Source organism: Rosa rugosa, chromosome 1 (assembly GCF_958449725.1).
Source record: "Rosa rugosa chromosome 1, drRosRugo1.1, whole genome shotgun sequence".
Classification (NCBI taxonomy): domain Eukaryota; kingdom Viridiplantae; phylum Streptophyta; class Magnoliopsida; order Rosales; family Rosaceae; genus Rosa; species Rosa rugosa.
Window position 1 is genome coordinate 10,679,991 of NC_084820.1, and position 24,758 is coordinate 10,704,748.

At 41.0% G+C, this 24,758-nt stretch overlaps 2 protein-coding genes and 1 long non-coding RNA gene across 3 annotated transcripts; 2 read left to right on the top strand and 1 right to left on the bottom strand.

Moving 5' to 3' along the window:
* The first annotated feature begins 5,261 nt into the window (after positions 1 to 5,261).
* Positions 5,262 to 7,845, top strand: LOC133716845 (transcription initiation factor TFIID subunit 14b). Its single transcript, XM_062143500.1, has 6 exons — positions 5,262 to 5,561; positions 6,024 to 6,112; positions 6,195 to 6,416; positions 6,505 to 6,692; positions 6,777 to 6,898; positions 7,494 to 7,845. The coding sequence occupies exons 1-6, from the start codon at positions 5,451 to 5,453 to the stop codon at positions 7,587 to 7,589; spliced, it is 828 nt and encodes a 275-aa protein (XP_061999484.1). The 5' UTR covers positions 5,262 to 5,450; the 3' UTR covers positions 7,590 to 7,845.
* Positions 7,846 to 11,930: 4,085 nt separating this feature from the next.
* On the top strand, positions 11,931 to 12,633 carry LOC133727196 (auxin-responsive protein SAUR50). Its single transcript, XM_062154813.1, has one exon. It carries the CDS (start codon positions 12,054 to 12,056, stop codon positions 12,387 to 12,389), a length of 336 nt encoding a protein of 111 aa, XP_062010797.1. The 5' UTR covers positions 11,931 to 12,053; the 3' UTR covers positions 12,390 to 12,633.
* Positions 12,634 to 14,180: 1,547 nt separating this feature from the next.
* Positions 14,181 to 14,618, bottom strand: LOC133727198 (uncharacterized). Its single transcript, XR_009855049.1, has 2 exons — positions 14,480 to 14,618; positions 14,181 to 14,348 (listed from the first exon to the last, which is right to left on the bottom strand). It is a non-coding gene; the product is annotated as an uncharacterized LOC133727198 (long non-coding RNA).
* Positions 14,619 to 24,758: the final 10,140 nt, after the last annotated feature.

Below are 24,758 nucleotides of genomic sequence, written 5' to 3' on the forward strand. Positions count from 1 at the left end.
AGCTCAAGTACCTAATATCTGGTATCAGAGACCCTGCATGAGGGGCCTGCACCAGGCACCACCATCCACAGCCTTGCTTCCAACCAACCCCATTATGGCTACACCGCCATCCCCAGGCGCTCCGTCCAATTCGGCAGCTCCATCCTCTGAACCCCAAACCATTCCTTCGATCCATGATATCCACCAGTCAGTAGCCAATCTACAGACCCAAAATGAAGAGCTGCATCTCTCCATGGATTCCTTCAGGACCAACCTCACCAACCAAGTTCAACAGCTTCACCAAACAGTGATGGAGACTATGCTTCGCATTCAAACCTCTTTTTCCCCACTTCCATCCCCTCCTACTCCATATTCTCCACTTCCTTCTACCGCACCGGTAGTATCACAACTTTCCACACCCACCACCCTTCCTCAAATCACATTCGGGTCCATGACCCCCCCACCCCTCACCAGCGAATTTGGCCTAGGCTGGTCTAACCCACTACCATCCATATCCCATACTCCACCTTCCCATACCAGAACCCCTTCGTCCATTGCTTCACCCACCTACTCCACCCTGGTGTCCACCTCAACTCACACCACCACCCCATCCACAACCACACACACAATTCCCAACCCAACCTCTCACTCTTCAGGCCCTGAGCCCTTCCACTCAGCTCCATTTCCTGGGCACACCAACCATACATACCAAACACTTCCCCCTCACCAAGATTTTCATCACTACCGTCCTCCTAGAGTCGAGCTACCCCGTTTTTACGGCGACGACGTCGTGGGCTGGCTGGCCATGGCAGAACGCTACCTCAGAGCCCATCGCGTTCCTTACCATGAGCGGGTGTCTGCGGTCTCTTCCTACTTTGGGAACGACCCCTCGGTTTGGATGAACGCCCTGGAACAAAGACATCCGCTCATTACCTGGGAGCAATTGGTCACAATCATGCTGGAACACTTTGGCTCGGGGTCGACAACTGACATCACCGCAGCCCTCTCCCATCTCCAACAAACCTCCTCCGTGGACGACTTCATCAATCGTTTCACCAAACTATCTTGCAGAGTCCCTGACTGGTCTGATGCACAACTATTACCCATTTTTTTGGGTGGCCTCAAACCTGAAGTGCGTCATGACGTGATGGCCTTAGAGCCTCACTCACTCACTCAAGCTCAGCGCTTAGCTCGGAGGTATGAATCAAAAAACCAAGATCTTCGCCTCTCCCGCTTCCAACGCCCCACCACCTGGAACTCTACCTCCAGAAACAACCCACCACCACCTTCAAATTTCTCCTCCAACTCACCGCATCCACAAACCCGGAATCCCATACCACCACACACTTCTTCTTCTACCACCACTACTCACAACCCCAGCCGCACCCATCGTATACTCTCTCCATTTGAACAAAAAGAGCGTAGAGCCAAAAACCTCTGTTTTAATTGTGATGAACAGTATTCCAAAGGCCACATTTGCAAGAACCCAATCATGACCATCCTAGAATGCACCGAGACAGTGGAGGATACCCAGGAATTCCAGGACTGCCCTGCGGATCTGGAAGAGTCTACAGCTGACAGTGAGCCCATCATACCTATCCACACCATCAGTCATGCCAAGGCTAGCGAAATGATGCGGCTGAAAGGCTCCATCTTGGGCCTAGAAATCGATGTCTTTATCGATTGTGGGGCTGCAATGAACTTCCTTAACCCCAAGGTAGCTGTTCAACTCGGCCTTCCGATCTGCAATTCCCCACCGCAGAAATTCACCGCAGCCTCAGGCCACTCCCTATCCCCCTCAGGGCTGGTCCAAAATGTCACCGTGGAGATGCAAGGATATCGGTATACCAACTCCTTCCTACTCCTCCCGGTAGCCGGCTGTGATTTAGTGCTTGGGGCCCAGTGGCTGGACTCCCTAGGCTACATTGGCTGGCATTTCTTGGAGAAGATAATGATGTTCATTGTGGATGGTGAGAAACATGTCCTACGTGGCCTCACTTCCAACACTCAATCCACTGACGACTCGGGCCTACTAAGCCTCCTTCCCCTTGAACAACTCGACCTACTGGCCCTAGTGTTACCAGCATCAGCTCATAGCCAAATTCCCACCGTCATTCCCGAACTCCAACCCATCCTCACCCAGTTTGCCTCCCTTTTCGAACCACCCACCTCTCTTCCACCGAAACGGTTTATCGATCACCGTATACCACTCCTACCCAACAAAGGCCCAGTCAATGTTCGCCCCTACCGTTACGCCCACTCCCAAAAGGCTGAGTTAGAAACTCAAGTGCAAGAGATGCTGACCCAAGGTATTATTAGGCCCAGCAGCAGCCCGTACTCTTCTCCGGTGTTGTTGGTACGTAAGAAGGAGGGTACATGGCGCTTTTGCGTCGACTACCGTTCCCTTAATGAGGTTACAATCAAGGATCGTTTTCCCATTCCCGTGGTGGACGAACTCCTTGATGAACTCCATGGTGCAACTCACTTTACGAAGTTGGATTTACGCTCAGGTTACCACCAAATCCGGATGCACGAAGCCGATATTCACAAAACAGCATTTCGGACTCATGATGGCCATTTTGAGTTCGTCGTCATGCCGTTTGGGCTCTCCAATGCCCCCTCCACTTTTCAAGCACTCATGAATCACATCTTCAAGCCTATGCTTCGTAAGTTTGTCCTCGTTTTCTTTGATGACATACTTATTTACAGCAAGGATTTAGCTTCTCACATTACTCACATTCATGAAGTTTTCCAAGTATTACATGATCATAGCTTGAAAGTAAAGTTGTCTAAATGCTCGTTTGCTCAATCAAGTGTGGCTTATTTGGGCCACATCATTTCGGCCCAGGGGGTTTCGGTCGACCCATCCAAGATCCAAGGGATAGTAGACTGGCCAAAGCCGAAGTCCACCAAAGCCCTCCGTGGCTTTCTGGGTCTCACAGGTTACTACCGCAAGTTCGTCAAACACTATGGGCTCATTGCTAAACCTCTTTCTGATATGTTGAAAGTCAATAACTTCAATTGGACCCCAGAGGCAGAGGCTGCTTTCTTACAACTCAAAGAGGCGCTGACCACAGCACCAGTCTTGGCACTTCCAGATTTCGGTGCCCCCTTTTCTATTGAAACTGACGCAAGCGGCACGGGCATCGGGGCCGTCCTTCAGCAACACAACCACCCGATTGCTTACCTTAGCAAGGCACTGTCTCCCCGCAACCAGGGCTTGTCTGTCTACGAAAAGGAGATGCTTGCCATATTGTTTGCTGTGGAAAAGTGGAGACCTTACGTCTTGGGTCAAGCTTTCACCATCATCACTGACCACAAGACACTCAAACACATGTTTGACCAACGGATCACCACCCCGGCACAACACCAATGGATCTCCAAGCTCTTGGGCTACAACTACAAGGTCGAATACCGTGCGGGGCACCTTAATACAGTGCCGGATGCATTATCTCGCTGCCATGAGGTGTGTCCCATTCAAGCTCTCACCACCCCGGTCTTCGATTGCCTCCCTGCCATTGACAAAGCATGCTCCCTTGACCAAGAGGCCACAACCATCAAGACGGCCTTACAACAAGATACCTCAACTAAGAAAGGCTTTTCCCTGGTTCAAAATAGACTTCACTATAAAGGAAGAATCTTTGTACCTGCAAGTTCGGATTGGAGGTCCAAGCTGCTGTTCGAGTTCCATTCCTCGTTACAAGCAGGCCATTCCGGCTTTCTCCGCACCTTTGTGCGTCTGTCACGGAACTTTGGGTGGCCCGGCATGAGAAAGGAGGTCAAGACATTTGTCGCATCCTGTGATCAATGCCAACGCCAATCGTACGAGACGATCAAACCTCCCGGCCTCCTACAACCTCTTTCCATACCGGAAAATGTCTTCTTCGATGTGTCCATGGATTTCATTGATGGGCTTCCTCCATCCCAAGGCCAAACCACAATCATGGTGGTAGTGGATAGACTCTCCAAATACGGGCATTTCATCCCAGTTTCTCATCCATACACCGCAGCTTCTATTGCCGAGTTGTTCATCAAGGAAGTCTTCAGACTTCATGGCATGCCTCGCAGCATAGTTACTGATCGGGACCCCATCTTTATAAGCCAATTTTGGGAGCACTTCTTCAAGATGCAGGGCACTAAGCTATGCCGCAGCTCGGCCTACCATCCACAATCCGACGGCCAAACGGAGGTTCTAAACCGTTCCTTGGAGCATTACCTCCGCTGCTTTGTGGCTGATAAACCGGCCTCTTGGCCTACTCTGCTCCACTGGGCCGAATATTGGTACAACACCAGTTTCCACAGCACTATTAAGATGTCACCATTTCAGGCCTTGTACGGTACTCCGCCTCCATCCATCCACCGTTATTTGCCCGGCAGCACGGCGGTTCATGCGGTGGATGTCGCCCTCCAAAACCGTGACGCCCTCATCCAACTTCTGAAATCAAACATGGCCCTAGCCCAAAACCGTATGAAGCAACAAACGGACAAGAACCGAACTGACCGCGAATTTCTTGAAGGGGATTGGGTTTACCTGAAACTCCACCCCTACCGTCAACAATCGGTGGTCCGACGACCATCCCACAAGCTAGCTCCTCGTTTCTACGGGCCATACCAGATTGCAGCTCGTATTGGTCGCGTGGCTTACCGGCTGCACCTACCTCCCAACTCCAAGATCCATCCTGTCTTCCATGTCTCCCTCCTCAAGAAGAAAATTGGAGATCAGATTACGGCCTCTACTGCTCTACCACCGTTGGAGACCGACGGCGCCATCTCCTGGGTTCCGTCGAAAGTTCTGGACATGTGTGTGCAGCGACGACGCAACAAGAACGTCACCAAGTGGTTGATCCAATGGACTGGGCTCCCGGCTGAAGATGCTACGTGGGAGGAGGCCCAGGTTATCATGAATCACTTTCCCAATTTCAAGGCCTGAGGTCAGGCCTCGTGCTAAGGGGGCGGGACTTGTTAGGGTCACACCCAAACCCTTCTCTTAATCTTCAGGCCCAGCCCAACTTCGACTGATGCTCTTGTTCCTTTCAGCAAACCAGATCTCCAGGCAGTACGGTGACTAGACCTCCCTCTGAGTCAAACCTGCCATTTTTGTCTTCAGTGTTGTTGGGACCTTTTTGTCCTTCTATTCTATTGTCCCTGTCGAGATGTCAGGAACCCAAATGTAGAAGACTCTTTATATTGTAGCAAACGGCTCTTTGAAAGCCATCAATGAATGAAATGCATTTCCTTTAATTTATCTTTCTGTTTGAATTAGCTCAAGTACCTAATAAAATGCCCTCTTTGTGAAGCCAAGGAACTAAAACCCTAACTCTCACTCCACTACCCCAATTCGCCAATTCTGAAACCTAATCTCTACAATTCGAATTCGTCGGTGAAAACCCTTTTTCGTCGTGCTTCGAATTCAGGCGTCGGCATTGCTTTGGGTAAGTTGAAGTGGCATAAAGCTCGGATCTTTGCTGACAATGTCAGCGAGGAAAGTAGGTGAAGCTCAACCTCAGCCTGAGGACGGTGGCTCTGCGCAAGTTTCACAGTCCGTTCGAGCTTCCAAGTCTAGTGATGATAGTGACAAGAAGGTAGTGAAGCTTTTGCTGTTTGTTCTTAACAATTGCTTAGTATCTCTGTGGATTTTGTGAGCACTTGGTTTGCGAATCTGAAAATTATGGAAAATTTATCAATTTTATGCACCAAGTTTGATTCTTTTGCTGTTTGTTTACTTTTTAGTACGTTGAATTTGATGAATCATGAGGTAATTTTGATTGATTTGTGCATCCACTAGGTTTGATACACTTGATTGGTTGAATTAGGGCCTAGGTTTCATATACCTATTGCCTCACTACCCTAGTTTCCGTACAGCTTTCAGTATGTCATGCTTCGTTGCTCTGCTCTTTGTTATATGACAGTGCTAGAAGACCCTGAGACTTTGTTTGTTTTAGTTGTAATGTGGAGGTCTTGTTTATTCAACTCATCAAAGTGCGTCCTTTATCTTTCCAATGTATAAAAAAGTTTATGATGCTTTTTCACTTGGGTTGTCATAGAGCACAGACAGGAAACTTAAGGATGTTGATATTTGTGTGCCGATAGTATATGGGACGATCGCGTTCTATCTCGGTAGAAAGGCCAGTGAGTAAGTATTTTCCATTGAGTGGGTCGTGTGGTGAACCTTTCATATCTTTGGATATTTTCGAATAATGTCTTCTGTCGATTAGGTCTCAGTCCCATAAGTGGACAGTTTATGTTCGTGGAGCTACGAACGAGGACCTTGGGGTGGTGGTGAAGCGTGTTGTCTTTCAATTGCATCCTAGTTTCAACAACCCTATGAGAGTGATTGAATCGCCCCCATTTGAGTTAACAGAATGTGGTTGGGGTGAATTTGAAATTGCCATCAGCCTGTTCTTCCACAATGATATCTGTGAGAAACAGTTGGACTTGTGAGTTTGTGTATTCTGAAATCCATTTTATTTGCTTGACAAGACCCAGAAGGAAGAGCGCTAATCCTGGAGCTTATATCATTTGTAGGTATCACCATTTGAAGCTATATACTGAAGATGAATCAGGCCCCCAGTCGACCAAGAAACCTGTTGTTATGGAATCTTACAATGAAATTGTTTTTCCAGACCCTTCCGAGGCATTTTTTGCTCGTGTGCAAAACCATCCAGCTGTCATAGTTCCCCGTTTGCCTGCCGGGTTTAACTTGCCTAATCCTGGTAAATTTCTTGTTTCAATGGTCTTGGAACCTGAGTTTACATTGATTTTGATTTTGATCTTCCTATGTCGATTTGTTTGCGCAGTTATTAATGATAACATGAATGAAAACAAATGCGGAGACACGAAGGATCATCCTCTTAGTCAGTGGTTCTTGAACTTTTCAGAGGCAGATGAACTCCTAAAACTTGCAGCAGCTCGCCAAGAGGTATAATTGCTATTAGTTTGGACCTGACATATTGTCAACTTATTATCCCTCGCCTACATATTTTTTGGGAGGTCTTTGATGAGGAGGAGGGAAGAGTAAAACTGCACAGACCTCTTTCCCACATTTTTATTTTTTATTTTTTTATCTTTAGAGGGAATACTCTTTGTTTTCTTTAATAAATCATGCTAATTGTGCCCATGTTTGGAGTCCTGCTATCTAGGACTCTAGGAGTACTTAATAGAGACTGCAGTCTATCATTATCTTCAATTATTGGGCTCAGCTGAATGATCTACTTCTCTTCCTCAATATTATAGGTTTCCTGGGTAGTTCTCTGAATTGTGGTACTGGGTAATTGCTGGATCGCTTATGTATGCTAACCTGTTTTGAATATTAGTGATTGTGGCTTATCTTGTGTCTCTCTATTTTGTCTATGGGCTTGGGTTTCACTTGTATCTACGCCTTGTTGCATGTACTGTTGTCTATATCAGATTGTATGAGTTGATCTGTTCTTTGTTTTATGCGTGCTTGAATGGTCTGACTGCGGAATTGGGAGCTTTTGGATAATTTTGTTTTGACATTGTCCTGAACTTGATAGGTTCAAGCCCACATTGTTAACATGAGAAGAAAACTGAACTTGATGGAAGGGGTGCCCCAGCTGTCCAAACCACCCTCTGGATTTGAATATGCATGATATGATCATGGTAATATTGTCAAAGATTCGCCATCAGTGTAAATTATGGAAGATCGAGTGATCTTTGATGTAAACATGTGTATTATCACAGTTATGGGGGAACTCTCCATTTTGTTTTAATCTATGTATGTGGTTTACAGCTAATTGAACTGTAGTATAGGAACAACAATTGATTGTTCTGGGACCTGTTATCAAACAAGAGTTAGAAGGTTGTGTAATTTTCTATATTAGTTTGATCTTCTTCCCTCTTTATTTATTTAATTTTTACTTTGGGTCAATAGTCATCAACAATGTGGCAGCAATATGCTCAAGGTCAACGGAGTTAGGCCAATCAGATTGGACCATCCAGTTCATAGTGTAGAAGATCTCCCAAGGCTTCAGATTGATTGCGATTATGTAATTATTGTGATGCTTATTGTTAATCTGACATCCAATGATATATGAATAATCATTCTAGAGATTTCAGAAAGCTTGATTTTCTCCAATACATGTGCTGGTGTAGGGTAATGAATTGGATTGATTCAGTGGTCAAGGTCTATCTAAATACAAACGTACACGCTACACACATATGAGCTTATTCTGACTCTTGTAATGTTCTGAATTTCCTAATTTCCTCCGAAGCACCAGGTTTTTCCTATTTTTCTTCAAAGCACCAGGGTTTTTTAGATGAGTCGACCAATAAATTGAAATGCCATACCTGTTGTGATTGCTGTGAAGCCGCCATTTCTATTTTGTCTCTATGAGGTTTCTTGAAGACGAGTAACATGGCCTTCAACCCTTTTACATGTTGATAAATCGGTTGGTTCAGCATCTTCTGTAAGAGAGTTGCCTTCTGTTGATTTGTCAATCATGGTCCTGCCTCAGTTACGACGAGGATGGTATGCTCTCCCACATTAATACTAACCTTGACATTCTATCCATATGTATATCCACAACATGGGTAGCCGCATATCTAGACTGTTTTCAAGCTCTTATGAAATCTGTGGGTTTGTTTCTAGGGTATTGTAGAGCTGTTTTCGACGAGTTTTTCTCATGTTAAGTTGAGATATGATGCCTTGATGTGAAATTTGGGTGACTTCATGCATTTAGAAGTAAAATTCAGGGTGATGATTGTAATGTGTGAATGAAGTCAAAAATGGAAGCATGAAGACAGATGGATACGATGAATCTTGAAGCTCTGGTGATGGCTTTGTGAGCCTTAGAACATGGGGAGGAAATAAGTTCTCTTGGAAAGACTAGTGGTGCTCATTTCGGGAGGGATATAGGTGTGCGTCTTACTTACCAGCTCTTTTATACATGTTTGGTCTGGTTTTTATCAAAGGTCACATGGGTAGTCTTTAATGGTGAGACAATTTGCAGCACAAGTAACTCAAGCTGAAACATGTGCTTAATTTACAGAATTATCTGTCATAGAATTTTATGAATATATTTATTTGTAAAGCTCATAAATCTTTAATTATAGTAGAATTGTGTTTCTTCAAGTTCTGGTTCTAAACGAATTTCATTGCTAGAAGGAACAAGCATCATCAAAGGGTCTGAGTGTTATGCTTCCCATCCAAAAACATCGTCAAACATGTTGTTGACAGATTTTCAGTTAGCTGGCCGGTTTCTAACTTCTAATTAATATGGTTGAACTACAACCAGCCGTCATTTAATTTGGGTCTGATTGATGGTACTAAGAAACAAAAATTTTCCCTTAACGAATGAATGTTAAGAGTTGCAATCGAACAAGTAACCAGCTTGTGTTCATAAGTAGATAAGGTAAAATCCTTATATAGTACCCGAATTATCACGAAATGCACTTTTTGATATTTACAAATTTTCAGGAAGTCCAGTGATACCTGTATTATCCCTCCGTTAGCCTTTATAGTACTTCGGTCCATTATTCCGTTAAAAATGCTTACGTGGTGGTCATGTGACACATGTCAGTAAAATAGCAAGGGTAAAATAATCTTTTCATTCATATTTAGAATTATAGAATTTAATATATTTAATATCTATAATTAAAAAATATTTTGACACATAAAAAAATTAAAACAATACCCAATTTATTCTTCATTGTTCTCGGGATACTTGGGGCAATTAATTTAAGTACTTTTGTTTGTGTTTAGTTTTTTTATTTTTTTTATGAAAATTTAATATATATTAATTTGGGTCAACTAATGAGATAACTTTTTTCTCAAAAAATTAATAGGATTAATTAAGGAGATGGTAGGTAAATCTAGATATTCACTAAATTCAATTCTAGCTCTTTCTTTTAACCTAGTTTAATTTATTTTAATTTAGTTTAATAAAAAAATTGTAAAAGAAATATGAAAAATAGGTTTTTAAGGATTTTACCCATACTTTAACGGAATAATTGATGGAAATACTAAAAAGGCTAACGGATGGAATATACAGGTACCAGTACCATACCACTAGACTCTCTAAAAATTTGTAGGTACCAAAAAGTACATTTCGTGATAGTTCAGGTACTATATAAAGATTTTACCCTAAGTAGATATGACATGAATCTAATTAGCATTAGGTGTCCAAATTTTAGGGCGAGTATTTGAACTTAGTACTTAAGTTGGGTACTCATTAGATCATTACAAGCTAGTGTGTGTTGGGCAAAATTTTCTTATGCTTGATAATTAGGCGAGTTTCGTTGTTTGAAGCCCTAGCACATGCATGGACATCCCAGCTTCGATTCTGCGGTTTGAATGCTTTGGTTGGTGTTTTGTTTCTTGTTTCCTCACCATATATGCTTCACCACCAAAACTAATCAATCTCATTCAAGCTCTACGTTCCACCATACATATATACCTAAAACAAACTCTTTTTTTGGTAAAAAAAAAAAAAGAAAAAAAAAAGGGAGTTTGTTTTAGATATATATGTACGATCAACCAGAAAACCCCATTCCAAACCTGGAAGCAAATGCCACAAAACCAATAATTGTCAAAGCAAGGGAAAGATCATCATTACTACTGTGAGCTAAGATGTTTGATGTTGCTGTTGCACCTGTACACTATGAATGCCCATTCTTTTATTAAATAAATAAAAAAGAGTGACTTTTGTTTTCCACCAACAATTTGCCAAAGAAAAAGGGATGGCAATCTCTAACTTTTGTGAGAGTTCAAAAATCATAAATGGTCGATATATGGGATTGAAATATTCTACTTCTACATATATCACACACACCCAATTTGAATCACTGGAAATAAGTGTAGGATATAGGCATGGATTTGAGGAAACTGGACCTTATATGTAAAATGATTCTTTCATTTTCTGTTAATGATCAATTTAGAGTATTGTCCTGATTTATTTGAGTTAGGACTAATTTGTAATGGATTTTACAAGTAACTACCTTTGGAGAAAGGAAAGAAAGTTGAGCAAGCATGCAAACCTCAATTATTTTTAGTCATTTTGCTCTATCGTTACAAGAGGGCTGGGCCAGTGCAACTGGTGAAATTTGAGCTCGACTTTTAATCTTTTACTGCGAGGATTACGAACTAGCGTTAGGTGTCTCTTGAGCTCAAGTAGACTCATCTAGGTGTGAGGTTTTCTCGCAGTTGCTAGTAGTTAATGATTACCACTTTACCAGCATATATAGGGACTGTAACTCTCATGTTAACGGCCTGTGTCAAGCCACACAACCCCCGCAAAATGCTTAAAAATAATTATTAAGCCTCGAAACAAAACTCAAGTGTATACTATTACTAATGTGGAGTTGTGGACTCATCTAGATGGGTTATGCATCAGTACTCAATACACCTGCAGATCATGATGAGTAACCATCAAAACAAAAGGTATTGATCGGTAATTTAAATGCCTTCAAGCCTATATGTCCGGTTGAGAATCATCCAAGGGTAAGGTTAAAAAATGAGAGCGACATACCCCCATCAGAGAAGGCAAGTGTATAGTCGATATATTTTTCTTTGGACATGGTATTCAGTTCGTACTACTACACTGTACAACTTTACTGGAAATTAGCCAAGCTTAAACAATGGTTTAGGTTTACTTCCAACCTCCCACGTATACATTGATACACGTACAGTAGCACATAATAAAGTACTTGCTCGCCACTCACCCTAATTCCCATGCTTCTACTTGAAATTGGAAGGAAACAATGGTAGGCCAAAACCCCTATGGGTTTGTTATTGGACCATTAGGGTTTTGCTATAGTTGCTTATGCTAGCTAAGCTCTATAGCTTCCTTCATTTTCATGCTTATGACTGACGTTAATCACTGTTTTTGTTTGCCTCAAACACACTGGTTGTGGGCTCTTGTTTGGCCCACATCCCACATGCCCTTGTTTTCTGACTCTTCTATCCTCACCTCCATAAATACCTCTCCGCGCTCTCCAAATTTCTATCAACCCCAAAACCCCCTTCTTCACAACTCTTAACTCTTAACTCTCTCTCTCTCTCTCTCTCTCTCTCTCTCTAACCGGCTGAGCTATATACCTACCTCTGCTTACCACTCATGGCGATCATCAAAAAATCATTATCAAACAAAGCATTGCTAGTGCCTCAAACGGCAGCGCTGAAGCAAATTCTCAAGAGGTGCTCGAGTTTCGGGAAGAAAAACAATGGCTGCAATGAAAGTGGTCTCCCCGATGATATTCCGAAAGGGCATTTCGCTGTGTACGTAGGCGAAAACAGAAGCCGATACATAATCCCTATTTCGTGGTTGGGCAACCCGGAGTTTCAGAGCTTGCTGCAGAGGGCTGAGGAGGAGTTCGGGTTTAACCATGACATGGGTTTGACGATTCCTTGCGAAGAAGTCGTCTTTCGCTCCTTGATAGATCAGTATTGCTGAGGTTATTATCTGTGGCAGCAATGGTGGCTCTGATCGTACGTGAGTGATTGATTAACTTGTTCAGTGTTAGTAATTAATTGTTTAATATTGATTAATGATGCATATATGACCATGTAAGGAGTACTTTTTCTCGGTGTTGATGATGTAGTAGTGTGTGAACGTTTTGTGTACCCTAAGAGAACTGATTTGCAGAAATGAAACAATTCAAGGGCAGCTCCAAGCTATTCTCCTTTTTCAAAATCAATCTCTCTCTCTCTCTCTCTCTCTCTGAAGATATGAGTGCATGCAATCCATGATCGATCAATGAACTTAATTTCCACTGAAATTGCGGAGTTTAAACAGTGAATACTAGCTAGCATATATAACAAAAGGAATTTCGGAGCAAAACAAAAGGAATCTAACCAGAAGAACCATAAACCTAACCAAAAGGAAGAGAAGACTTGAAAGAAGAAATACAAAGGCAAATGGCGGTCTACACAATCTACTGCACGCACTACGTACAACTCGCACTGATGAGATGCTTACGTACGTTCTGAATATAAATTGTTAATTATTTTTCACTTCACAGCTTATCTTTGAGTACGCTTGAATTAAAAGTTTAAAACTTGAAACTTCGAATGTAGAGGTAAATATTCTAAATCGATTACAAGCTCTCACGACTGGATATAGATTATTGATATGTACAAAACCGATCGAATTTTTTTTTTTTTTTTTTGACTTTGTTAAGGGGAACCCAAAGGCTTCCTAGGCCCAAGATAAACCCCTTCGGCGCATGTAAAATCCTCCAACTATGCATTGCAGCATAGTGTCTGACCACTTTGACAGCTTCGGGGTTCGAACCTAGGTTGGGGAGCACACCCAACTAGGCAAGAACCACTAGGCCACTTGCAGTGGTTAACTGATCGAATTTGTAGAAGATCGATTAAAAGAAGTATTTGGGTGTGTTTAATTAGGTAATTCATTTTGACTCATTTACAACCGTATAAATACAGAAATGCATAGTTGTTTAGTTATTTTGCAAATGACTAAACTTTTATTAGCTTAATAATAAACTTTTACCACCTTAATTCTATTTTTTTTTTTTAGGGGAACAGAAATAATTCCATTGATAATAGAGGAAATGATCATTTACCCAATTTTAGCTTAAAAATTGTCCACTTATCCAAACACTCTAAGAGATTGCCCACTTACTCAAACACTCTAAGAGATTATTTCCCTAATACCCAATTAAGTATTTTTTTAATTCATTTTTATTTATTTTTGGGACAATTTTGCCCTCTCCTTCTTTGTCACTTAGAGAAAGAAGTCATTGGAGACCTTGCTTGACTCCGGTGGCGGACTCCGGCGACTTGTGACCCGACTCCGGCAACCGATTACCGGAATCCGGCTACCGGACTGGTGACCGGATTCCGGCGTATGATTTTATTACCCCCCAATAATACTCAGTAATTATTTTATTGCCCCCAAATAAACATATTATTGCTCCCCAATAACAAGTTTATTGGGGATCAATAATTAGTGAAAAATGAAGATGTTTTGAATTTTGAAAGCTTTCGGAGGTTTATCCAAATAAATAATTTTATTATTGCCCCTCAATAATTTTATTATTGCCCCAATAAACATTTTATTGCCCCCCATTAATATGATTATTGCCCCCTAGTAGAAATATTATTGCCCACCACGTCGTCACCAATATTTTTGCGAGCTTCCCGAAGCACCAGGCCCACATCAACAATGGTCTAATTACAGTGACCATTGAGAGCAAATAAACAAACATATGTAACCACTAAATTACATGCTGATATGAATATTCAGTAAAAAAATTACAGCATTACCAGCTCTTCTTAAGTTCCTCAAAAACTACTTCCGCCCTGGAAGTGCAAAAGCTGAAATGTTTTTTTGAGCAATGCACAACTCTCAGTTTCACTTCCATTTGGCTAGCTTTGAGGAAACGAAGACCTGGTGATCATCATATAGAAGAAAGAAACATGGTACTATTAAAATATGGAACATTCCCACTTCTTCGATATGTCCATTACATGCTTAATTACTATTAGTTACAGTCACTAACAATTAATCTAAACCCATACCAGATTGATCTTCATCCGTCTTGGGAATCCAGTCATTGGTTGCAGGGTTGCTTCTGAAACCAGCCTGCATCCAAATTCTACCCCTGAAAAATCAAGAACTATCAAAGCATATTTTTGAATTTCAAGCACCACTATACCAGATCTCAAACCTGGTAATAACAAAATGAAATTTCCCTTCACCTCCTCCCTCGTAACTGCAGTACTGCACAAAGAAGCACAAATTTCGAATAAACTATAACCAAATGAGAGAGAGAGAGTCGATCGGAGCGCCGGCGAGGAGGCTATCGAGCTCGTGCAAGGACTCGAGGCGCGAGTTGACGTAGTGGAACCCGGCCGGGTGAAGACGACGACCGGTGGCCATCGCCGGTGCCGGCGGGGTTGATGGTCCAGTTGGTCCATCCGGCGGGTTTCAGCGGCGGCTCGATGAAGGCGACGGCGTGGGTGGAGTTAGCTACGATCGGAGGGATGAGGGATGAGGGATGAGGGAGAGAGAGCTTTGTAATTCTTAATTATTTAGAGGTTAAAATTGTCTTCTTATCTTTAAATTGGGTGAGTGAGCACATTAATCTCTTAATGGAGTAAATGAGTTCATGTTGCCTCAAATTTGGGTATCTGGTCAAGGCCCCTTGATAATAATCATACGACCTTACTAGGTCAAGTTAGAGGGATCCGAAGACCAACAATTCTAAAAAGAAAATAATAAAAAAACTAAAATTCAAAAGGAACTGCAAAGAAAAAGCTAACACCTAAATTTATTCCTACACAACCCTAACTTTCCGCATCTGCCTTAACTAGCTTGGGGCCTAATGACCCTCTTGGTGTACCCATCCACCAGTCACTGCAGTGAACAACCTCAAGTTAGGAATCATGTTGAGACCAACCACAACGAACCTACCAGAAAGTCTAGCCCAAAATCTAGCCCAAGCCTAGCTAAAAGCCCAACCCACTCCCACTACCCTTATCCTTGTACCTGGACCAACCTGAACTGAACCCCTAGCCACACCGTCGGAGCCGCTGCACCACCGACTTAGTCTGGTGGCCTCCCCAGCCGGGAGCCCATGGCAGCCAAACACGCTCCTACAACTGGAGCGAAGCCTCTACCTCTCACCTTCGCTACTGAACCTAAATTGATCAAAGCTGCCGCCCACTAAGCCTAGCCCGATCCGATCACAACTCTCCTTCGCCGAGCCGTTCACCCCCTCCAGAAACCAACGCCGCTGCACTCAACGTTGGCTGTGATCCGAAAGCTAAAAAAAGTATCCAAACCCGATATGAAATCGAGCTCTAATCCGGCCAAAACACTGTCGCTGCTTACCAAAGAGAGGAACCCGTCCTCCTGTCATTGCCGCCTGAGAGAAACCGACGCTGGAGCGCCCTACCAGCAATCAAAGAAGCCGCCGCCACTACTACACGAAACCTAGGGTTTCGGTATAAGGCTCCTCGAAAAGTGGAGCTAATCAGAACTACGTGGGATAATTACCACCTTAATTCTAATTAGTTACACACAATGCATTCAAAGTGCGCTTCAAAGTTCAAAAAAGGTGTTTTTTTTTTGTTTTCTATTTTGCTTCTAATTTGATGTTAAATGCGTCAAGGCGTATGCCCAATTTAAATTTTAAGGGCCAAAAGGCCCAAAACGATGTCATTTTTATGCTTTTTTTTTTTTTTTTTTTAAGAAAGGGCTGGTGCGGCTGCCCTCAAGGTTTGATTAATGAAACTATTGAATACAGGGGGGGGGGGACATTAAGCCTAAACCCCTGATTACAATAAGCATATAGAGTATGTCCCGAAATGATATCAGGAATCTCTACAAAATACATGTATTCAAACAAGCACCAACTAGCAAAGAGTGTTCTACTGGCTACTCTATTTGCTTTGACATAGCGGTGACATAACGGAAAAATAACTCTATATGTAACCCGATTACAACGTACTGAATGTAGCATAATTACCAATTGCACAGCTTTCCTACTATGTTGCCGCCGGAGGGTAAATCCGACAACACTTAGCTTCACCCTGCCACTAAGCGGCAACGACAATTTGACGAAGCAAGGAACTCGCCGTCTTCCTAGAGCAGACAAGGCACGTTGAGTACACACACAGGCGATAAGCCCGACTAGCCCTACACAACACGTGTAGGGACTTATTACTCGCATTAAGCGCAAATAAAATAAACAACCTAAACAAAGAGCAACATTAAATAATAAAAAAAACCCATAATGGACCTAGGGTAAAACCCCAGGCCCAAGCACCGCAAGGCCCATAAAAGCCCACATTTGCAACAAAGCCAGGAGGGTCTAAGCATCGACCCCAGCCCACGACAATGTTTGCACATCCAGCCCAGCCACCACCATCACACCTCTCAAACCATCGCGCCGCTGCTTTCGGACCCAGACGGCTGTCGAACAGACACCGCCGGCAAAACACCTGCAGATCAGATTGCCCACTGCCATAACCCTAATCCTCGAGAGCTCGAGTAGAAGAATGATCCCTGCGTTGTGACTCCCTTTGCCACCTGCTGTTATGAGATCCGAAACCACATCACACCCAAACTCCACGTGATCTGTGACGAGATCCAATTGGATCCATCCACAAACCCGGAATCCAGATCGAGTCAGCCACACGACGGAAAACCACCCTATGCCACGCACCCACCTTCTATGCAACCACCGCCGCCAACTGAAAACAATGCAAATGAAGGCCTCCCAACTCCTATCTCCGATAATCTACATAAATATCCTGTCCGACCGCACTCAACACACGCCGACGAGGCCAGAGGCCAAGGTAAGCATGGTGGCACAGCCGGACAAGCGGACTCTCTCTCTTAGGGTTTCCTCTATTCTCTCTCAAAACTAAGAAGGCAACGTCTACTCTATACTTTTATGCATTTATTTTAAACTAAATACAATAGCTTTCTCATTCTCTTATTTCTTTACCCAAACCATCATCTCAATTCCTTACATGTATAGTTTATTGGTTATGGCTTAATTATTATGGATTAGTGACAATGAATAGTTTTTTTTCACTGTATTATTATCATTTTATATATTTTTTTGAGTACAAGACTTACACTCTACGTCTTAACAAGGTTCTCTCGAAAATGTATTGAATTATACCTAGTCATTTTAAAAAATTAGTTACATTATATTGACTATGATGATGACAGGATATCCACACTAAATATAATTCTTGTAGTGCACGCTTTGCCAACTTCTTAGCAGAACTTTCTATTTAAATTGTTAGCTGGAGACACCCACACGACTTATATCATCTGGTTATTCTTGACAAACGTATACAGTCTCCATGTATACATGTTCACATAATGTGCGGAAGTCACTAACCAAACAAATTCATCAATCCAATATTTTTTTTTTGTTTGAGAAGACTCATCAATCCAATATATATGTTCAGGAATTCAAAAGTTAATTTCAACTAAAGATGGAGATTTTGATTATAAGATTTGTAGAAAATTTCACTATAATTTAAATCCGATAATCCATCAACGTAATGAAACAAAGTCAAAAAGTGTAAGTGATGAAATCTGGTCGACCTAATATTTAACTTACAAAATTACAAATTATTGTTTGTATATATGTTTTTGAAAGTACTACAAATATATAAGAGTAATTTATTCTTCTTTTTCAAAGAAAAAATGTCTTTCTAAATGTACCTAGCAAATATCTAAGTATACCCAGCATATTTTTCACACCCAGCTAATTTCCAATAATACCCTTGTTTGTAATTAAAGTTATTAAACCCGACAAAACCTATTACACCCAGCAAAACCTAAATTATTATTGAAGATAAACTCCACAAGTCCACAACAAATCCTTCGTTCTTCTCAAATGGTGACAAGGAACAAGTCTCGAAAAACAAGACTTCCTCAGCTCCAGTTGTAGTTAGTCCAACACCAAATCGTCTTGTGCAGGAATAACATGGAGCAAAGACGATGAGATTGTTATTTTTGGCGATTTGATCTCGTTTCAGGGAGACGCGAGAGAATATAAAGCAATGACTTTTATGCAGTACATAAAGAATCGTCTCAACTGTGGAGATTTGAACCAAGTAAAGGAGAAAGTAAGATCCCTTACGAGAAATACATGGAGATGCAGAATATATTAGACTTTTTTTTTTTCTTTTTTTTTTTTGTGCTTTGAGACTTTCCAGAAGGAGCGTTCCCATGAGATGAAGGTATTGAAATTGTCCAAAGCATATTGGGTACATACGTCATACTTAATTCTCATATGTTGTCACCGATGCATTAACTAATAATTGTTTGTTAAGTAGCAGGGTATATTTGATGCTGTTGATGATGACAAATTAAGAAAGGGGAAGGAGTAGGAACAAGTGGAAACTGATGGCCAAACAATAGTAGTGCAGTTGGCTGACAATGAGAAGATGAATGCTGATGATCAGAGCAAGTCGAAGATTAGTGGAATTCTTGAGTTTGGGACTGGTTATGCATCCGTGTTAATTTAGAATCTCAGAAGAACGAAGGATTTGCTGGGTATATTATTCTTCATTCTAATAAGGTTTTGCTGGGTGTAATGAGTTTTGTTTTGAATTAAAAATAAGGGTATTATTGTTAACTTGTTGGGTGTAATTAGAAATTCTATGATTTTATTGGATGTAAAAAAATATGCTGGGTATACTTAGATATTTGCTGGGTACATTTAGAAAGACCCAAGAAAAAACACCCTAAACTACCTTAGCTAGTACAAAAGTTTGAATTTTAGGCAGGAAGTAGAAAAGTGCATTATGAAAATCGGTGTTGAATCTAATACTAATGAAATTATCGAACGTCTCAATGTGAATTTAGGGATGAAATCAACTGTCCCCATTATTCTATCCTAATTCTGTCCCCTCAACATGATTGGTCCACAGAGATTAAAAAATATATTTTCTTAATCTTTTGTTCTATTTTTTAATCTCTGTGGACCAATCATGTTGAGGGGACAGAATTGGGACACAGAAATCTAGGACAGCTGATTTCATCCCATGAATTCAATACTAATTCAATTCATATCTAAATTTGATGCTTAATAGACATGACGTTTATTTCAACTCTAATATTAATCACAATACAGTCTAAACCCCATCATTAGGTTATCAATGGAGCTAGATAGGAATAATTTAGCCGGTATATTCCAACTCCAATCCATTTACATATCTATGCTGGCCAGCCCCTTACTATTGAAGGAGATAAAAAAATTGCGACAATATCATCTTTAGGCCGAAAATAAAAACCCTAGCTAATTTCGTATTGCCCCAACCACATTGTATTGAGCTAGCTTCCCCATGCAATGATGCGAGTCTCGGTTCCACCAAAGCCATGAAATGATCGAGATATTTTAGAACCAACTGTAAGTGGATCCAGTCCAAAATTAGGGGTCCTTGACCCAAAGCACCAAAATAAACAAAAATTATCTCACTTACCCCACCAACATATTAGGGTTCCCATTCACCCCATTTAAAGAGAAAAGACAATTTTGGCCTCTGAATAATTATGAAATTACAAGCGTACCTTTCTCTCAAACTTCTGTCTGCCTGTCACTCTGTCTGTCTGTCTCTCTCTCTCTTCCTTCTCCGAAGAAATCTGAGACACACTACAGCCAACCATCGCCGCCACCGCTACCTACTCCGACCATTCCTCCGGCTCCATCGACCAGATCGTCCAATTGCAACACTAATATGCTTATGCACTGTCTCCGGGTCGGGTTCCAAACGGTATGCTCTACGGTCTTTATCGGAGATGAGACCGGACTCGGCTTCATCAACGATGACGAATCGGACCTCTCCTTCCCGGCGACTCCTTCGACGTCGTTGTCTGCGTCGTCTCTCCCCTTCGAGTTTCGGATCTGGTTTACGAACCGGAGCTTCCAACCGGTGGAGATGGTGTCGTCGAGGAGGATGATGAGGTCGCACAATCAGATCGGGTTTCGAGGAGGCTCTAGGCTCGAGCTCCCGGAGGACGTCAGTGACATCATTCACGACCCCTGCCTCGCCGGAAGACTACTTTCGGTCCCAGGTCTGCAACCAGAAAGATGGAAGAAGAGGACATTGGTGCCCAGATCATTTTCTCGGTGCCCAAATCAGATTTTTTTTTTTTTTAAGTAATGGGATAGAAGGAAAGAAAATAAAAGTTTTGAATGTCTATTAGACGTTTTTAAATTGATATAATCTCTTCATTTTTTTCTTTAATCAAAGTTTTATTTGTCTAATTTTAGAAAAATTAGTTCCCATTCCAGCTACCAAAAGTTCTATTGAGGGGCAATAGACGTCTATTGGGGGGGGCAATAGAGGTTTATTGCCCCTCTATTGAGACAACAGACTATTGAGGACAATAGACGTCTATCAGTGGCAATAAACTTTTTCAGTGACCTATGAAATCTCCGAAGACCTCTTTGGGGACCTCCGGCGAGGTTTTCATAAAAGTCCAGTGGGCGGCGACCGGTGACCGGATTCTGGCGGCCGGTGACAGGGCTCCAACGAAGTCTCCTATGGTTTCTCTCTCTTCCATTTTTTCTCTCTCTAAGTAACAAAAGGATGAGGGTAAAATAGTCTTTAAAAAAAAACTTAATCTTATATAATTAAGCCAATTCTTAAAAAAATGGTTAAATTTCTTAGAGTGTTTTCGGTAAGAGGTAATTAAAAAAACTTAATGGGATAAGTGGGAAAAAATCCCTAGAAATTGGGTAAATGGACAAAAACCCAAATAGTTATTCAACCAATATTAAACCTAATTAACGAGTTTTAATTAAGAAGTGGTTTCTTGCCATGAACTTGGCTCCACGTAAGTGAGATATCAAACAACCCCAATGATTTTCCACCAGCGAAGTCCTAATCTCTTTTAGTGACGCCTCCATGCATGCTTAATTGGCCTCCATTTTTCCTCATTGAAGCACATGCAAAGTGGATCTCGTTTTCCACCACCTTCTATGCTCTAGATTGCTTTGGAGGCTCTTTTAGCTTAATCAATCAGTTACTAGATCCCATCTTAATCACAATCCTAATTATTAAGCACGGAACTTCTTGTATCGATCTGTCGTATACTACGGTATGCACAGAACATACAAATATGATTTGTGATGGTACCACTTCCCCTTTCAATTTTAGTTGTCCAGACTGAATCCAATTGCGTTTAGATTTACATAAGCTTATTTTGGAGATAGATAGAGATTGCTAACTACTTAACTTTAGAAAATAGTATATATTGAAGGAGACAAAGCTCACATGAGAATGTAGTGATCAACGAAAGAGGCCATAGTCTTTCACATCATCATTAGGGATTCTATTACAACATAGTTGAAGATTTTACTTCCTTAATCATATATGTTGTTACTATCTTGATCGATTTTTCCATGCAAGTAACTCGTAAAATATTACGTTTCTTGAATAAGATGTGATTGTGTATGGGTGTAAGAGGTTACTAGCTAATTAAGTTGGACTGAATTTTGATATTAGTCTTCTAAGGGCAAGTTCACCCGTTGGGTCACCAAGTCACCCACTATTCACTACTTTTTAGTGTTAATTTCGTGCCCTGGGTCATGAGCACAGTGTATTTCGTGCCCTGGGTCACCCGGTACAGTGTTCTGGGTCACCATGGTGACCTGCACAGTGTATTTCGTGCCCTGGGTCACGAGCACAGTGTATTTCGTGACCCAGATAATGAAAATATACACTAAAAAGCAGTGAATAGTAGGTGACCCGGTGACCCAACGGGTGAACTTGCTCTAAGAGCAAGTGCAGCGGTATGCTTAACTGGGCAAAAAAAGTCATTTTGATGATGTGTTGACCGGGTATATTGAAAAAGCACCTTCCACCGGTCCCTTTTTGACTGGACAAAAGATGGCCTTTTTTGACCCAGGCCAAGAAAAATGTCATGGCCTTGACATATTGCTTGCCCAGGCGAAGAAGCAAGCCAGCTCAGCCCATCAGGCCACATGGGTGACGTCAGCGGCCAATTAAAGAGAGAGATGTCATGGCCTTAATCTGGGCCGTTGTTTTCAATTAATGTTCAGATCCAACGGTGGTGCAATTATATGTATATATAGGGTTGTAACGGTAACAAAACAGTAAGAGAAAATATTGTTAAAAATTCTAAATATTTCTCTATAAATACCCTCCATTTATTTTACATCTCACCCAAAAAAAATTACATTTCATAGTTACACAATGAACAGTGAAATAAAACGGTAAAAAAATCAATGACCAGTGAAAAAATAAAATAATGAACAGTTTTGACCGGTCAAGAAAAAAAAACGGGTGCTATAACCCATGTCCAGTGACAGTGAACAGTAACTTGACTGGTCGAATTCTTGACTTTTCGACCTTGACATTTCTTAACTACGGGTGAACTTGCTTTAACGATATGCATAATTCCTTGGATGATATGTCTTTTTTTTTTTTTTTTTTTTTTGAGAAGATTAGATAGGTTATATGTCAAGCACGACAAAACTGAGAATAGGTGTGATTAACCTCATTGAAACAATGACACCATACACCCTAGCTCGCATCTTTGACTAATTTTCTGAAGAAAAACAATTCATATACAGTTACTAAAATTTCAATCATTATACTATAGATAGGGGTCGTCAACGGGCCGGGTCCGGCCCGGCCCGGCCCATTCATATCGGGCTTGGGCAGGGACTTGCTATATTTTTAAATAATAGCGGGCCGGGCCGGGCCGGGTTTTATTAAAAATAGACGGATCCAAGCCCGTCCATATAAAGCGGGCTTTGCGGGCTTTTTCGGGCCGGACCGGGCTTGGCCTTGCGGGCTTTTTTGGGCCGGGCCTTGGGGGCTTTATGTATAAATAAATATTTAAAGACACAAATTTTTTTTTTTTTTAATCAAGCTTTGGAAATTCATTTGATAATGATCAAATACAATCAAAGATAACATATCTATAATTCTATATTGTACCCAAAAAAAATCTTTATTTATATATAGATACTAATTTATTGATAAATAAATTTTTAAAGGCACTAATTTTTTATAAATCTATATTTATACATCATACACTCCAAAGAGCAACATATAGCAATTCAAAGAAAATGAGAAAACTGACCGTTTGATGTGATTATTACAATAAAATAAGAGTGTGGTTAAAAATTTAGTCAATTTCACCATAGTTTCAAACCCGATCGGATTGGTCAACTGTAGTCACTTGCATGTTTTCTTGGTTGACCGATGGCGTGATGAACACAAAACTTGGTTATTTTTTTACATCACGTTTGTAAATATTTCATCGATGGATGTGTGTGGACATAAGATAAAAATTTCAATTTTTAATTACAAATACGTTGGCCTAGACTAATTTGTCTCCTAAAGTTGTATGACTTGTACATTGCATTTAAATTGTTGAGGTCCATTCTAAAACAACCGTGAAGTGGAAGATGAATTTGGAGAAACCAACCGCTCGATTGAGAGATTGTAATATTTTATGGTGGTTGTAAAAAATCTAGCCAATTTGGTTATCGTTTCGAATTCGATCAACTAGGTCAAACATAGTTACTCTTATAAACCTATATTTATATATCATACACTCCAAAGAGCAACCCCTATCAATTCAAAGAAAATGAAAAAACCGACCGTTTGATGAGTTTATTACAATAAATTATGAGTGTCATAAAAATTTTAGCCAATTTCACCATATTTTCGAATTCGATCGGATTGGTCAACCGTAGTCACTTATATGTTTTCTTGGTTGACCGATGGCGTGACAACCGCGAAACGTGCTTATTTTTTCACATCACGTTTGTATATATTCCATCAATGGATGTGCATGGACATAAGATAAAAAAAATTAATTTTAATTACAAACACATTGGCCTATACCAATTTTCTTCCTAAAGTTGTATGACTTATACATTGCATTTAAATTGTTGAGGTCCATTCTAAAACAACCATGAAGTGGAAGATGAATTTGGAGAAACCAACCGCTCGATTGAGAGATTGTAATATTTTATGGTGGTTGTAAAAAATCTAGCAAATTTGGTTATCGTTTCAAATTCGATCAACTAGGTCAAACGTAGTTACTCTTATAAATCTATATTTATATATCATACACTCCTAAGAGCAACCCCTATCAATTCAAATAAAATGGAAAAACCGACCGTTGGATGAGTTTATTACAATAAATTATGAGTGTGGTAAAAAATTTAGCCAATTTCACCATATTTTCGAATCCGATCGAATTGGTCAACCGATATTTAGAATATATATATATATATATATATATATATATATATATATATATATATATATATATATATAT